Below are 18201 nucleotides of genomic sequence, written 5' to 3'. Positions count from 1 at the left end.
TCGGATTCACTTCTCCGCACGTCCTACCTTCCAGAAAGTGGTCGCTTTTCTGATGAGAGAGTTGTTGCTCTTCTTTTCTTCGACCTCCTGTTGAGTTTGTAGGTGTTCAGAATGGTTTGATCCCTATCCAGCTGAATTCCTGAGAGGAGACGAAATCCAGGTCTCCTACTCCTCCGCCATCTTGCTCCGCCCCCCTTGCATGTGGGTTTCTTAAGACTCGTGTCTCCCTTAGAGAGTTTTTGTGCAAAGAGAGGAGAGAAAAATAAATGACCAGTGACCTAAGAGAATGGAATTGCCTGTCCTGTACAGAAGTGTGCCCCGGGGTGAGGGCCACACAGAGCGGGCACGTGTCCATTTACACATCTCTGTTAGAGTACGTGGACCGCCCCAGAAGTGGAAACAAGCTATGAGTTGCTCACAGTATACCGTTCCCTCGTGATGTCTGCTCTGCCCTCTGGTAGCATTTGTGGTCAAGAGAATGGGTTTGCCCCAAGATAGCTGGCTGTTTTTGGGTGATCTCCACAGTGAGCACTGAATCAGAGTTGAAAGGGTACGTATTAGTTGTCCGTTGCCATGTGACAACATTACCACAATTTAGCAGCTTGCACACACACTCATCACGTGTTCCTGTGGGTCAGCGGTCTGGGCTTAGCTGAGTCGTCTGCTCTCGGGATCTCGCAAGGCCGAGGGCCGGGTGTCATCGGAAGCCCAGCGGGGGTAAAATCCACTTCCAGGCTCGTGTGCTTGTTGGCAGGACTTAGTTCCTCGTGGGCTGCAGACCGAAAGCCTGTTTTATTTTGCCAGTTGTTTGCTGGAGGCGGCCCCCAGCTCCGCATCGGGTGGGCCTTTCCATGTGGCCACTTGCTTCATCAGAGCTGGCAAGGGAGAGGGGGGATGCCTACAACCTCATGCAATGACCACTGAAGCGGAGTGTGTCACCCTTGCCCTGTTCAGATCGGTTAGAAGCAAGCATGGTGCACACCAGGAGGTGGGGATCTTTGGGAACCATCTTAGAGTCTCCATCTGTTCAAGGAGTTTTCTGCATTGTCTGCAGCATCAAGCCAAAGGCCTCTGAGGAGGTCTTGCTTGTCCTCTGCCTGAGCGCCTCCTGAATGTAGAGCCCCTGCTTCCCAGGGCTGCCCATTCTGTTCCATTTTAGAAGCTTCTTCCTTTCATTTACCTGAAGCCTGCCCACCTATAGGTCCCGCAGCCTGGCTGTGGTTCTGTCCCCCGTGGCAACTCAGAATGTGTCTGCTTCCCCATCGCCTGATGAGCCTTCAAGGATTTGAAGGCAGCTCTCGAGCCCCCTATGCCAACTCTTCTCAGAGCCAATTACCACCACCGATGGTGACCATTCTGGGGAGGCTTGCTTCCTGACTGGCTCACTTTCTCTAAAAAGACATTACAATTTAAAGGAAAAGCAAGCCTGTTACCACATTGACTGGTGCGTTGGAATGATCTACATCATTCAGGGCTCCATGTTTAATGCCAGGATAAAAACATCGCACAATAACGTTGATAGACACAGTGACCGAGTCTTTGAAAATGCTGATCAGGAACCAAACTCTGATGAGGCTAAAACAAGAAAAGAAAACACATATATGCTGTATATAACCACAGACACCAATACGTTAAAAAAAAAAAAAAACTATTAGTATCATGAGTGACTAAGGTCACAAATTAGAAAATACTGAACAGAGAAGATTATCTAGGGAAGTCTGAATATCAAAGCAGACCTAAGAGGTAAAATACCTCAATAAACCAATCACTGCAGCGATTGCTGGAAATGTTTCCCGAGCACCGGGGTTCGTTTGGGTCCTGTGAGAGGTAGGGGCCAGGATGGAGTTGGACACGCAGGTCATTTACTGGGAGGAAGGGAAGGAGGGGCAGAGAGGCCGGGGGAGCTCCGCCGGGAGGCAGGGGTGACGAGGCAGGGGTGAGGCAGAGGGATGGGGAAGGAAGAGCCAGCACGATAGCACACTTCCAAAACAGAGGCCGACACCATCTTTACAAATCTATGCTGATAAAAGAAAAGAGAACCAGGAATGGGGATGCCAGGTCTGGGCAAGGACCCAGGGACCAGGGTAGCGCGGGGACCACTCGCGGGAGTTTAAGTGAGCGCCCACCTGCCTGAGGAGAGTTCGTCTCATCACACACGTTAAACCCCTTATGCCTGTTTGCTCAGAAATCCCAACCCTTTGCAACTTCTTTGCTGAAAAAAAAGAAGGAAGTGAACAAAATTTACAATATATAAATATTCATATCAGGGTAGTTTTATAATTGTAGATTGATGCCCAGAAACAGTTCATACAGTTAAAACACCCCATTGTATATCTTCAGAAGTGATGTTTAGAGTTTCTCTGTATGGTGCAAAATGTAAAGTATGAACATGTGATCCTATTTTTATACTTTTACTTATTCTTGCATTTTCCTATAATCAACGTGTATTTTATGTCTAAAAAATTAAATAAAATACATGTTCAAAATTTTATCAGAGGGGAAAAAGATAGGAATCATGGTTTAAACAATTTGTAGCTTTTTTAACTGAAACTTCATGTAAGAGACGCTGAGCTCTAGGAAACAAGCTGAGAGTTGCTGGAGGGGAGGTGGGTGGGAAGGTGGGGTCACTGTGTGATGGGCATTAAGGAGGGCACTTGATGGAATGAGCACTGGGTGTTACATGCAACTGATGAATCCCTAAATTCTCCCCCTGAAACTAATACAAAAAGAAACTTTAAAATTAAATAATATCAATTCAAAATACCTTTTCCCAATTCTGTGTACTTCTTATCAAATGTGTATCTCAATAGGACAAAAATCAGGGTTTAAGATTTTTCCTTTCTTTCTATTTATAACAGTTAATACGCTCAGAGAATACTGTAAGAAGTGAAAAAAAGTAATGTAATTTATACTTTTTTAACCAGTGTAAGGATGTAGGTTTCATTATATTACTCTTTTCTTTCTTTATGTAAGTTATATTTGCTAATACTACACTTCATCTTCTCACTTTTAGAGAAATCAAGTGGTCTCCAGTGTGTGGTTGATCCAAGAGCACGGAGGCAGTCAGCTCCGTCGTTCTGTGATCAGTCATAAACATGTCCCTTGAAACTGTGGTTTCCCATCAGGTCTTCTTGTATAAAAATATTAGATGTTCTTTTCTGAGATTTTAGGATTTAAAAACATTAAAGGATCTTATCGGTGATATTGTTAAATATAGAAAAAATGTAATTCAGTCCCACATTCAGGATATTGCTGTGTCACTTTCATCAATTTGATGATGGCACATTCTGAATAACAAATGGTGTGGCAAATACACCTGGTCTTGGAATGTCTTGTATCTCCCTTCGGCCCCGCATCCTGGACCACTCCGCCCACAGCTGTGACCTCCGGGCACTACCTCTGTTGTCAGCACAGAATTTAAAATGTGAATTATTTTGCTTGAGAAAGGAATTCAGCTCCATGTTCCAGACACTTGGAAGAGCATAGTCTCCTGGTGAAGGGGCATGGGACCGCTGCATGTGTTTATAAAGTCTCAGTTGTGACGGCCCACCTTTATTGGTCACAAAAATATGGTAAATCATACCTGAGTATGCCTATATGGTTTAAGAAACACCTTGATCTTGATCACCTACATTCTTGATTTCCCTTTGATCTTTGATAAAAGATAAGTCAACATTTATTTTTGGGATTGAGACCCTTACGGACTGCAGCCCGTCCTGTACTGTGCTGTTGTTGGGGCACGCTGTGAGAGCCACGTGGGCAAGTGGTCTCTTCCACTATCGCAGATTATAAATATATCTATATATTAAGTAGGCTCCAAGCCCAGTGCAGAGCCTAAGGCAGGGCTGGAACTCATGACCCTGAGATCAAGACCTGAGCTGAAATTAAGAGTCAGACACTTAACCAACTGAGCCATCAGGTGCCCCGGAGATTTTTATGATTTAACACATTTGCTGGGTGGCATACTATCTAGTCATAAAAAGAAGGAAATCCTGGGGCACCTGGGTGGCTCCATCAGTTAAGAGTCTACCTTCGGGGCGCCTGGGTGGTTCAGTCGTTAAGCGTCTGCCTTCGGCTCAGGTCATGATCCCAGGGTCCTGGGATCGAGTCCCACATCGGGCTCCCTGCTTGGCAGGAAGCCTGCTTCTCGCTCTCCCACTCCCCCTGCTTGTGTTCCTGCTCTCACTATCTCTCTCTCTGTCAAATAAATAAATAAAATCTTTAAAAAAAAAAAAAAGAGTCTACCTTCGGCTCAGGTCATGATTCTGGGGTCTTGAGATCGAGCCCCACATCGGGCTCCCTGCTCAACGGGGAGTCTGCTTCTCCCTCTCCCTCTGCTCCTCCTCCTGCTTCTGCTCTCTCTCTCTCTCTGCCAAATAAGTAAAATCTTTAAAAAAAAGAAGAAAGAAATCCTGTCGCATGCTTTAGCATGGGCAAACCTGAGGACATTATGTTAAGTAAAATAAGCAGTCACAAAAAGATAACTACCGTGTGATTGCACTTATCTGAGGCACCCAGAGTCGTCAAAGTCAGAGAAACAGAATAGAACAGTGGCTGCCAGGGCCTGAGGGAGGGGGAGAGGGCAGATGTTGCCCAGTGGGCATGGAGTTTCGGTTTTACAAAATTAAAAAGTTCTATAGATCTGTTTCACAACAATGTGAATATCCTTAACACTACAGAACTATATCTTCAAAAATGACCAAGGTGATAAATTTTGTTATGGCTTTTTTACCACGCTTATATATATATTTTTTAATTCACCAGGACATTGAAATGTATACTGAAGTGGTTCTATAAGAATCATGAATATTCGCTAGTGGTCAAAAAATACAAATTAAAAATTAAAGGAGATACTGTGTTTCCTTGAATCCTGATGTCATCGATTATAAGATGCATCGTGATTTTTACAAGAAGATGCTGTCAAATAAGCCAAAACACAACCTTGATTGTAAGACACATCCATCCCTATTTTCAGATACATTAAACTAAGAAAACTATGCATCTTAGAATTGGTGAGAATAGGGTAAGTTCTTTCTATCTTATAAGCAAACAAAAAAAGTTTTTTCAAGTTGTGATTATTGACAAGAGTGAGAGGAGATGCTGTTTCTCCTACATGAGTTACATCAACTCGGCCTTTCTAAAAGACCGTGAACAAGGTGTCCCAAGTTCGTTAACATATTTAAATCTCTTTGCCCCCACGCTCTATTTCTGTCTTAAGGAAATCATCAGAAATAGAGATTTATGTGCATGGGAGTTTCCTACAGTGTTCTTTTTAATAATGAAAAATTGGGGATAAAACCCATCAGAGTAGGGACGTAGTTCCATAAGTCCTGGTGGACCTACATTAATGCCGTAGTGTATCACCATGGAAAAGCATGTTCATGACTAATTTTTGATGACATGAGAATGCTCGAAGTGAAAATTCAAGGTGTAGCATTATACATAGAATATGATTTCAACTAAATATATTCACACATCTATGCACATGCTAAAGAAAGAAAAGATACCACATTCAAATAGCACTCTTTTTTTTAATGTGGGGACTTCAGAAGATTTTTTTCTGTCTGTATGTGTATTTTCCAATATGCTTAAATTTTACTGCAATAACTGGAAGAAAGTACACATTTAAAATGAAAGCAAATGGCTGTAGAATCATATCAGTTTTTTTCTCCTGAAATCTCCACACCATTTAGTGCCTTCGGATGGGGAGATAGACAATGACACAAATTTGTTTCTCTGTCCCACCCATCAGAGGCACATAGATGCAAGATGTCATGATAAACACAATGGTTTACTCCACTTTGTAGTTTCAAGACTAAACTAGCAGTCAAAAGATTCAATCTAAGATCATCTAAGTTTGACACGAAATTTTACGTTAATAGTTTAATTCCTTTTCATTTAATTCAGCATACATTTACTGAACATCTACTACGTGTAGCATTCCAGAAACCTGGGAATGGCCCAGCGCTCTTTTTCATCCTGAAGTCTTAATTATTTACACTGATAGCACACAAAGATAGAATTACATGTTTATTACTGTAATTTTTCTGTTTTACTTTGGAGTTTCTATCTACTCAGCTCAAATCAAAGAAGTCTGTATTAATTTTTCAGCAGTACAGAGTTTGGATACTATAAAGAGACCAACTTATCTGTTTTGTGTTAAACGTAACTTTCTTCGGTTTGCCTTTTTTTTTTCAAGTACGTCTCGTCCTGCTAGTGTGTGTTCTATTGAAATTTTACACCATTGAGAAATACATGGATTCAGTTCTTAAAAGAATGGTATCTTCTGTTCTCTGGCTGATAACCATAAAAATCCATTACCCAAATCCAAGAAATGTTTTCAATTGAATCTACTTCCCACTACGTCACTAATGAAGATATTGTCCACTCATTTTAAAATTTTACTTTTCCATTATTTCATTTCATTACATCATGCCAATGACTAAACCATTGACTTATCTGATCAAAACAGTATTTGTATGTTTGGGGAAGCTTGGCGTGTTTCCAGGTATTTCATAACTGAAACCAGAATAAGAACAAGAGACATCATTATGCCTCCCATCCCTGACCAAATGTTTCCTTTACCATTGTCATACAAATTATTTTTTTGATATTGCCATTTTAAATATTTATATTCTAAAATCTACAAAGGGGAATAAATAGCACTCTAAAAATTCATGTGCAGTTATTTTAATTGGCAGAGCCAATGGAGTGGATCGAGTGGAAGGAAACTTAATGAATGTAATACATTTCCTTCTGTGGATCTCTTTGAAATAATTTGTCCTACGGTCATGCCCATCATATATTTTATGTTACCCTGGAGCTAGCAATGTTTTCATTATAATAAAGAACACTGGGGGACACTTTATTAAAGAGGAAGAACCATCACTTTGAAATGAGTCAACAAAGTCCTCAAAGCACCCTAAAACCCTGCTCACCTTCAGATTCTAACATCAAGCAAACTATATTATCATCATTTGCTGGTCAATTTGGTCTTTCTTATTTTGGAGCTTGGGCACCCAGTGAGCTCCCAAAAGGCAGGTCCCTCAAAGGCTCCCCTCAGGAAGGTGGTTCTTCCGGTGTCCTCCCTAGTCATGGGCTCTTCTTTGGCAACTGCTGTCAAAGCCAAAATGAGTGAAGAGTCAAAATGAAGTGCTCCTTATGGTCACACTTTAGTTCCAACCAAAACCCATGTCATCCAGCGTGGTCGTGTGTATTATTCATTATAGTTGGCTTCAAATGAGGTTTGTTTCTAGAAATAAATTTATTCTCAAAAACACGGATTTGCCATTACATGTGGGGTTCTGCTTTGCTTTGTTTCAGTTTTATTTTACTTTCTAAAGGCAAAAGAGTTGTTCCCTAAGTGTCTCTGGGGGAGGCAGCATCTTAGAAATGAGGGCATGTCTTCAGGGACCAACTTTGAAGGGTTTGCTCTGCCATGTTGATGAAGAACCAGGCATGTGGGGTGGCCAGCTGGGAATGTGCACCCAGCTCTACCATGGAGGGGGTCAGTGGAGGTCCTTAGAGCAACATACTTACCCCCCCTCTGAGCCTCAGTTTCTTCTTCTGCAAGAGCAGGATGATGCTACCTATTTCTCAGAGCTATTAGAAGAGCTTCAAGAGAGATTACAGGTAAAGGGCCTATCCTGGAGCTTAGGGTAGGATATGCCTTCAAGGAATCATGGCCAACATCGATCCTCTTGGAAAATTTCAGTACACTGTCACAATAACTGAATCGTGAAGAAGTGTGGTAACTTTTCTGTGTAACGAAACACAATATATTCCAAAATAAGTTGTTGCATAAAATACACATGCCACCAATTTCCAAATATGGAAATCTCTTGGCCTTCGTTATTTGCTGCTCAGATTTATGAACTTGAAATTAGTCTGTTAAAAGTAGGATCTCCAAAAGCAGGGGAGCTGGAGCAGCTCACGTGGTCGGAGTCTAATCCAAAGTCACCTCAGATAGCTGCGGGTGGGGGGGAGTTCTGAAGATCCCGAAGGCAGGAGGTGCTGCCCACCCACCACCCACAGTATGTGTGTTGCACCAGAAAAAAGTTCACAAACCAGGAAAGGCAGTGACTTTGGTACATGGGTGCATGAAAGGCTCTTAGGCTGAGCAGGGAGATCCGAGCTTGAGGGAGGACACTGTTTTCTATTAAATGGGATTTTACAGTCTAGTTACTTGGGAACTTTCAGTTTGATGTTAAGTTGTTACTCTTGTGATTCTGCTTTACTCTCGTCCCGAGTCCCCAGATCATCAGAAATTACATGATGAAAAGAATTATCTTCCTTACCCTCCCTTTGTCGCCTGATCCCAGGATTTCTTTACCTACATCCTAGGGCAGGACGTTCGTCCTTATCTGTCTTAGATTAGGGCCCATTACACAGTCGGTTAATGTAGCAGGTAGAGTGGTTAAGGCCATGATCACTGGAGCCAGCCTGTCCGCGTTCAGATCCTGGTTCTATCGTTTCCTAGCTGGGGGAATTTGGGTGGTGACTTGACTTCTGGGTGCCGCGTTTTCCACATAGGCGAAATGGAAATGGTCGTAGCACCTCTCGCATAGATTTGTGTTAATTCCTAAAGAAATTGCTGTCTGTAAAGCATTTAAAGTAGCATCTGACACATTGCACACAGTGAGCACAAGGTGGGCGTTAGCTGTTACTTTTCTTCAAATGGTTTGATATCATGGGTTTAGATGTTCACATCGTTCATGATTCAAAAATCCTTGCTAATTGCCAGGGTTTTTTTTTACGTATTTAAGTTAGCTAAGACCAAAAAGGTCAATGTCACCATGTTGGCAAGGGATGGAAAGACAGGCTCTGTCCTATACTGTTGGGAGGAGAGTAAGTAAATCCTGTAACATCTTTGCAGGGCAGATCAGCAATATCTATCAAAATTACAAATGCACGGTTTCTAAAACGTATGATCTATAGTACGCGTAAAAAAACACACCATTTTCAGGGGCGCCTGGGTGGCTCAGTCATTGAGCGTCTGCCTTTGGCTCAGGTCCTGGGATTGAGCCCCACATCCTCAGGGTCCTGGGATTGAGCCCCACATCAGCGGAGAGCCTGCTTCTCCCTCTCCTTCTGCTGCTCCCCCCTGCTTGTGTGCTCTCTCTCTCTCTGTTGTCAAATAAATAAATAAAATCTTAAAAAAAAAAAAACCACTTTCAGACAAAATGGGTTAAGCCAGAAGAAACTTACCAGTGGAGAGACCCAGCCAGCCACAGAGGGTCAGAGCAGAGATGCCAGAAATAGACCCCACGGGCCGAAGCCCCAGTCCGCCCGGGCATATGGCTGTGCAACACCAGGCGAGTGCCTTGACCCTCTGGTACTTCCGCTTCCTCCCCCATAAAATGAAGATAGTAGGGCCACCTACCCATAGGGTATTAGGAGGAAGAAATTAGTTAAAATTTGTGAATCCCTTAAAATCGTGCCTTATGACCTAGAAGTACCATCATCCAAGTGTTTATTTTAAAAAAATATTCCAAGAGAGTAAAACACAAAAGTAGCTGATGAAGCTTCTATCACTAATCAATTGTAAACTCAACTTGACCCTTCTTGGCCCCGCTCCTAATTTAGCAAATCTTAAAATTACTAAACAATTTTCAGAAGTTAGGCTTGCGGGCTAAAAAAATTTTTATTATTTAATAGTTTTGCACCCACTAAAATGGTGGCATCCTAAAATAAGGACCTACCATAACCAGAGGGCCCAAGCAAACCATTGCCTGTGGCTCTGCAGACAGTTTTTCCCACTTCTTCTGCCGGGTTCATCTTTATAAGTAGGTATATTTGTGTAAACGCAGACATATAAATACAGATGTGTTACTCTAAATGAAATGATGGAACAAAATGGCTTATTTTCATAAACTAAGGAACACCACACCCACCATCCTGAAATGGATCAGCTGAAGAGCAGCCCCCTCTCCGCAGCATGAAACATTCATTCCGTGTGCAAAATTAGAGCAAGAAGCTTGTGGCTTCTTGGGGAGTGGGGAGCCGACTGAGCCTGCCTCTAAATGCTTCCTAATGAACACCAGTGCACGCTGTGTTCGGGAGGCGCTGGGGCTAATTAATCTCTGCATTGACGACAGCCAGAGACTTCACAGGACGGCCATTTGCTTGGAATAGATGCTTTCCCTTACCCTCCCTGCTCCAACTTTGCCTTCGGTGACAACAAAGCACCACGAGGAAGCAAAACCCCCTCAAGACAATGAGCTTCTAGAGAACGCTGCCAGCATTAAATCACTCATCAGCAAGTGTATTTGTGACTGATAAATTGAACAGATTTTCATGTGGACAAATGTCCATTTTATCTGACTAATTTGAACAAGGATTTTTAAAGACAAAGCCCATCAAACATTAGATAAGCATTTTAAGTTAATGGACCGTGGAGTCCTATTTCCCCACAAACCCGGGAAGCATCATCAGATGTCCTATTTTTACAGCAACATCAATTATTAATATGTATATTTTTGCTGACAGAGGACCTTGCTATAAACGTAGGTTTCGCTATCCCGTTCTGGGTCATTAACTGTGGAAAGCTTGTAAATATAATGGTTTATTCACATGGGAAGCCTTCATTAAGATGCATTATTCTACAGCTGATGTATTTCAATATATAGTGTATTATCATGTTCTCTATTTCCCTTTAATATTCGTAATTTATTTTTAAATGAGTTGCTGTTTATGCGGTGAGTTAACAAATTTGAATTCCATATGACCAAAGTTGCTAACGAGGAAAAGATGTTTTAGCCCAAAGGGGAAGCTGCTCATTAACATAGGACCTAAATATATTATAACCTTTACATTCAAAAGCAACTAGAGAAAGAAGCTACAAATGACCCCAAATGTATTTTTGTCAGAGAAAGTCTGTATCAAGAAACATGCATCAATACACACATATTAACGGCACAGCATGGTGTAATAGGAGAAACACAGAACAGAAGGAATCGGGAAACCTTATTGCTAGCTTCTTCATTAACGTAGAATGACTTGGGAGAGCCACTTAGGCATGATCCTCAGTTGTCCTCATCTGTTCAATGGGATAGTCACGTCCTCATTTCTACCTCCAAAATGGATGTGAACATCAGTAAGGAAACATGGAGGAAGAACGCAGAGGACAGAGCACGGGCCACTGGGCTTGTTACAAAAATCTAGTGAGAGCTGAGAGATTTCTCTGCTCCACTCAAAGATCATGGAAGCACTAAGAAGTTTGCGGAACACTCTGTAGTGTCTGTAGACAATTGCCAAGACGCAAATCAGAGTCATCCACTCACTGCTTCATTTTTAAGGGATGAAAGGGGGAAAAACCAGCTACAATATAGTTTATACATGTACATCTGTGAAAGAAATCTGCTGGGTATTACCGTAAGAACAAAGTAATTGGGGGTGAAGCAATACCATATGATTCATTGATAGAGTAGAGAATCAGAACATTAATGCAAGACTTCAAAACAATTTTGCACATTCATTACAGACAAAGAAATTTGGGTCATTTGTAATAACGAGCCATTTTAACATCTTCATGAAAACAATGAACTTTAAAATAGTCATTGCAGAGATCAAATAAAACTTGTTCTCTAAATTATAAACTCCCACTTCATACGTTTAAAATGTAAACACTAGGAATAAAAAATATCACCTGAAAGCTATAAGAATTGGATACTTTTTAAAATGATTAAATAAAGGAAATTTCTATCTCTTTGTTTTGGCACAAGATACATAATATAGTCATGCCTTGAGCGCCTGCATAGAGAGGGAATTTAGATCATTTGTTGTGAACGTTGTTCTTTAAACTGATCCTATAATCTTCATTCTAGTTTCACTTTTAAAGCGGTTTTAGCATTTTTTCTACCATAAAAGTTGGACATTTCCATTATACTAAACTCAAAGTATTATATGTGTAATTTTTTTCATCTTTTTCACGGACTTTGTGTTGTTAAGTGGGTGCTGTATTCTAATGGCATCTCGATTGTCGTTTCTAGTTGAGGGTCATAGGAATCTCTTGGAGATTGTGTGTGTGGCTGGGTGTGTGGGTGTGTGTGTGTACATGCATACTTGTTACAATTACCTATTTCATCCATTTTGAATCTATTTTAATATATGGCATCAATTGAGTCTTTAAGAATATCTTTTTTCCAGTTAATTGATTGAAATGTATAATTTTGTTAATGTCCTTTGTAAATGTATGTCCTATACTTGAATTTTGTCCTGTATTTATTTCAAAGCTTTTGAGATGAACTTTGATGTTTTTCTCTTATCCCTGAAATTTTCCTTGTACGGTAGGTAACTCCTAGCACTCCTGGGTTCACGGGCTCAGACTTTGGTGCACCTGACATTATGGTGACAGTCACCATAACAACCGCAGTAAATGCACGGAAGCGTCACTCAGTGCCAGGCTCTGGAGCAGGGCCTCACATAGAGGAGGAAACTGAGCCACACCAGTGTCAATCCTTTTACAAAATCACAGAGGCAGTGGGTGGCTGAGCCTCGACTCGCACACAGGCTTCTGTCCCAAACCCCAGAGCGTGGCTTTAGATCAGATAAACCAGGGGTTGTTTCCTGCCTCTGCCATTTGCCAGCTATGTGAATTTGGGAAAGCTAATTAGCCTCTCTGGTTCATTTCTTTATATTCTACAAACGCCAGCCTGGCCGGATTACTATAAGGGTTGAGGGATTACTTCCGTAGAGTGAGCGTGCACTCACGCTGAGAGTGATACCTGCATCTTCTTCTTGAGTCTTCTATTAAACAGCTCCTCCTCCTCCCTGCTCTCCCTCTCCCCTTTCCTCTCCCCTCCTCCCTCTCTCCCTTCTCCTTGTCAGTCTCTGCCACAACTTTTCCACATTGTCCTTGGAGTGTGAAAGCCATAGACAGTATGTAAATGAATGGGCTTGGCCATGATCCAGTATAACTTTACTTACAAAAACATGCACGTGGGTCAAGTTTGACTTGTGGGCTACAGGTTACCAAACCCTAAACCTGGATAATTATCAGAATCACCTGAAGATTTTCAAAAACTACTAGTTTCTTCCTGTTTCCTCACCCCCAGGATGAAACTGGGAATCTGTTTTTTTAAGCTCTCCAGAATTTTGAGAGGAAAAAAAAAAAGAAAACTTGGAAAAAATTACTCATCAGTGTATTTGAGGATATGCATCTAAAAAAATTTCCCCAAACAAGATGACTACTAAAAACAAGAAGGGAACAAAAATAAAATAAGAAAGAATTCTGGGGAAATAAAAAGCATGCCCCCAAAGGCAAAACAATAACCCCCCCTAAAATGTTAAATAAATGCAAACAAAAAATGGACATAACTGAAAACCAAATGAGTTCTGGACGATAAAGTTCAAGAACCTCCTATAACATAGTAAAAATAGATCAAGGAGAGATGGAACATACAAGAGAAAAGTGAGTTGCGGAAGATTAATCTGGTGGCCTGGCGTTTTATCTAATATTTGTTGCAGAGAGAGAAATGGGGGAAAAGGAAATAACAGAAGGGAAATTTTCAGAGTTGAAGACATAATTTTGTATATTGAATGGACCCACCAAAGGGAAAATATGGTGAGTGAGGACCTGCCCACACCTAGACGCTTTTCAATAAACATTCAGAGCTCCGAGTGTAAAACAGGAGGGAGAACAGCTTATCCACAAGGAACAGCAGTGTCCAACAAGCCGGTCACTGGGGTCTCTGCATGCTAGAAGTCTCCTCCAGGGAAGCTGCCACACTCCCATTCAGGTGGGAGGGGCCCAAGGAAACACCTCGGAAGGGCAAGTACTTGGAAGGTTCACAGTTGCACGTATGCATTCTGAAGATTACTCTCATGTGCTTGCTTCAGCAAAATGAAAACTGAACACAAGAAAGACGAAGAGTAAACAGAGAAATCAGAACAACTTAGGGTTAAATTTAAATAGCATTTGCTAATTTCCATGACGTAAATATACCCATTGTCGCCCAGTCAAGCTACTAAGCAGAATAACACAGTTGGGAAGATATGCCTTCTGGCATACCATTATATAGTATTTTCACCATAGAGATACAACAGACATCAATAATGTCAAGAACATAGATGATATAGTAATACCCAGCAAAATAATTAGGAAGTGATGAGTTTTGAGAATTGAGAACTTTGTAATATAATTTGCTCCCTAAGTTTCTACAGTTTAGCATTTTAGAATGGCTATATTTAACAACCGCTTGCAAAATTCTAGAAAATGTGTCAGTTGGCTCTCATGAGCTATTATGGGCTGGCTCCAGCACACCAGTGAATATGCCCTTTATTTGCTGAATGGCCGAGGCTGACTTTGAAATGCGTAGAGCTCGGATCCTTTGTGAGGGAGACAGTCCTTCAGCTTGCAGAGGTGGGATTCCGGGCACCTCCGCCCCGTACATGTTTTCCTTCTCCAAGTCCCTTTTAGTTCAAAATCTCCATCCAAACCCATGTTGTAAGGTCTAGGTTATCTGACGTTGTTCGCTACTACGTCGTACATTACTCTTCTCTTGCCAACTCCATTTCTTTAAAGATTCTAGAGAACAGGAATTATGTCTCAAAATGATTTGGGTTGTTTTATTTTGTTTTGTTGTTCTTTGGCTTTTTTTTAAGTAGACTCTGCACCCAACTTGGGGCTTGAACTCATGACCTTGAAATCAGGAGTCGTATGCTAGACTGACTTAGCCCCCCAGGTGCCCCTCAAAGTGATTTTGTATTTTCTCTTACCACAACCCCCATAGACGTTAGATGACAGAGACCAGTGCTGAGCATTTGATTGGTGCTTAATAGCCAGACTTCTGTTGACTTGCTAATCAGCAGATTTTGAAATAGAACATTCTAACAAAAATATGTAAAATCAGGGTGAATGTCTGGAGTCAGCTGAGAATTCCTACTTGGGAGGCCTTTAACAATAGAACAGATGTTTGCAGAGTTGATTTCGGGGCAGTTTTTCTTAAAATCAGAGCACTCAAACTTTTCATCAGTCTTTCTTCAAGTACTTTCTCCCTCTGTATTCTTTGTTCTCCCATTAACCAAGAAGATTCGGAAACGCTTTCTGGAGTTTGAACTCTGTTTTTTTAATGTTTCTTGACTATGCATTTTTCAAGCTAACTCCCGCCCCCCAGATTCTGGGAAATGGTATAAAGTGTTCCCCATCTTTCCTCTCCATAGTGGTGAATCATTTCTTCAGATTTTCCTGCCAGATCTGATTCTTTCTCTCTGTATGTATTTGTTGTAGGCCTTGATAAGACGGCGTCAAAGATATTGACGTACTTCATTAGCGTCTGATGCCCTTCACCAGTACGATAACGTTTATGATCTCAAACCTTTTTGCTTGTGTTTTCAGAAGCCACCTCCTCTGTTTAATGAAGTCAGTGCTACAGTAATCCAGGCTGAAAAGGTGAGCTCCCTAAGGAATGAGGTCCAGATAAAGCATGAGGAGAACTACAAAGAAGCCTTGGTTACAATCAAGGATGACCTGAAATTAATAGAAGGTCTAGACATCAAGGAGAACCTTCAAGATCAGATCCGGCATTGGTTCATCGAATGCAGGTAAACGTGAGCCGCACCGAGATATATCCTGACAGCCCCTTCTGTAGGGGTTGAGGCTCTTGTATGTTTTCAAGCACAGAAGTACATCCATATAGATTCATGGGGATTTGGGCTTCGCTTTAGAAGAGTGAAATGTCAAGGCTAAGAATTCAGGAACTAACTTTTTTTAAATGAGATTGCTTTTTGTGCTGGTGTTTGCTTTTTTAAAATAAGGTCCATGTAATGGGACGCCTGGGTGGCTCAGTCAGTTAGCATCTGACTCTTGATTTCAGCTCAGGTCATGATCTTGGGGTTGTGGGATCGAGCTCCATGTCGGGCTTTGCCCTGGGCATGGAGCCTGCTTAAGATTCCCTCTCTTCCTCTCCGTCTGCCCCTCCCAACCCCACTTGCAGGCTCTCTCTCTTTCTAAAAAAATAAAATAAAATAATAAGTATATAACATTGAAAATATACTTTTAAATAAATAAATAAATAAGGTCCATATAATGCTCCTGTGTTCACATGGAATTGAATGTCATGGGTGGGTTTCATGAGCCAGATCTATCTGGAAGCCAAGGGGTCCAGGCACAAGCAGGTCCTGCTGCCCTCCCCGCTGGGGTCTGGCCTGCCTCTCCACGTGCATGAGCCTCAAGATTCTCAATCACAGCTCTGCTCTGTCAGAATTCTCTGAGACCGCTGCTTACCCTGTGACCTGATTCGGAGGCCCTGGGCCTCCTTGAAGTGATGGGGGGGGTAGCAGTTCTGGGGACAAGGCCCCAGGGCTTCCTGCATGAAGTGTCTTCTTTAATGCTCCTGAGTGAAATGTAGTGATTTAAAGCTTGCTCCCAAAAGAGCGTTGTCGAAAGGTATTCGTTTTTAGAGAAGCACACAGAGTAGCACAGACACTTGTGGACCACAGAAGTTTCCACACAGGGGAACAAACACTTTGTAGAAAACCTAGTTAGAGCAGTTTTAAAATCTATTTTATTTCAAGAAGGGGAGAAAAGGAGGGCAGATTGTAGAGATCAGTCCCAGGAGCCGTGGAGGCCAGACTCAGCCTCTGTTTCCTTTAATGGGCACTGTGCCACATCCCATTGGGTTCAGAGATGCTCAGACACCCACTTAAGTTAGCTCATCAGAACCGGAGATTTTAACTCTCAGCAACAGAAAATCAAACTTCGTCTCAACAAATGACATTAAATGATATTCATACCCACGGCAAGCAACCTCTGAGATGATCTCCAGTGACCTCACCTTTTGTTCCTCATAATGTCCTCCCCTTGAGTGTGATCTAGACCTAAAACTTCCCTTCTGAAGGAAAAACAGTGGCAGAAGTGATGGGTGTCACTGCCTTCATGCCTGCCTCTCTCGCCGTCTCTCTTGCTCTGTGCCTCGCTGCTCAGAGAAAAGTCAGCTGCCGTGTTGTGAGCTGCCCAGGGGAAAGGCCCATGAGGGAAGGAACTGAGGGCCTCGCTCCAGCAGCCTGGGAAGAACTAACTTCTGGTCAAATCCACTGGACGTGGATTGTCCCCCCAGGGGAACCTTCAGATGAGACTGCAGCCCTGGCTGATGCTTGGTTTGCAGCCTGTTGGGAGACCTTGAGGCAGGGGCCCCCAACACAGCCACATCTGGTCCCTCCCCACAGAAACAGTGACCACATAAACGTTCGTTGTTTCTGTCACTAAGTTCTGATGTAACATGTAATGCAGCAATAGATATCAAATATGTATCAGTTACTTTTACAATGATTTAGAGACATTTCAGCCATCATAAATCCTCTTGTGGTAACTTTGTATGGGATTCTAATACACTGTTTCCTCAATAACACTTAAGTTTTATAACAAACTATGAATGTTTGATATAGCAATTAATTGCTTTTGATTGAGGAGTTCTGTCCTTTATTATACAAATACAATTTTAAAATACTGATGATATTTAAAAATTCATAATTCATTAAACTGGTGAACTTTTCTTCTGATATCTTATTTGTCAAGGATATGTTATAGCAAAACAGGACACTTTCGGTGAAAAGATATTTAAAGTGAAAAGTTAGAGATTGTATTAATTCTGTGCCAGTAATGATCATAAACAGGTGAATAAAGCTATTAGCAGAGAGGGAGGCATATATGTGCACATACATCCTCCCTTCTTCATCACATTCCTTCCACTCCTATTCTGGTGGTGGTTTCCTGGGTATAGAGTCAGAACTTACCAAACTCTACACTTTATGTGTCTCTCTCTATATATATCAATTATACATCAATAAAGCTGTTAAAAATGTAATGGCATTTTATCAGCAAAGATATCAGTGTTTTTAGCTCTTAAAAATAGCATGTTTTTCTGTTATCCAAATATCAAAACCCAGTCTTGGGTTTTGTCCTCAGACTGCCCGCTCTCCTGCTCACAATCTAAGAAAAACTTAGCTTTGCCCATTGCAGGTAACTCAGGGTCTTCTGCTTTGAAATAGTCTCTTTCAGATGAACTGTCTATTTTGAGTATATTTGGAGTCAATTCAAATGCCTATCAAGAATGTTATACCACTCTTCTTCCCCTTATGACATCTGATGACAAAGGGAAATTAAACCCTCACACCGATCCTTGTGGGTTGGACCAAGCGTGAACAAGGTCTGGGTGCACGCTGTTGACCGTGCCCTGGCCGGGTCCTGCAGGCGGTCAGTGG

General features: G+C 41.8%; 1 protein-coding gene across 1 annotated transcript in view; it reads left to right on the top strand.

The window, feature by feature from the left end:
• Positions 1-18201, top strand: part of IQCA1 (IQ motif containing with AAA domain 1) — a 159203-nt gene that overhangs the window by 28034 nt on the left and 112968 nt on the right. The window contains exon 6 of the mRNA XM_021678956.1: positions 15338-15543. Coding sequence (XP_021534631.1) covers positions 15338-15543 — 206 coding nt within the window. The remainder of the gene's footprint in view (positions 1-15337; positions 15544-18201) is intronic.

This window comes from Neomonachus schauinslandi, chromosome 3 (genome assembly GCF_002201575.2).
Source record: "Neomonachus schauinslandi chromosome 3, ASM220157v2, whole genome shotgun sequence".
Lineage (NCBI taxonomy): Eukaryota > Metazoa > Chordata > Mammalia > Carnivora > Phocidae > Neomonachus > Neomonachus schauinslandi.
Note: the sequence above shows the minus strand (reverse complement) of the source record. Positions and strands in the feature narration are given on the sequence as shown.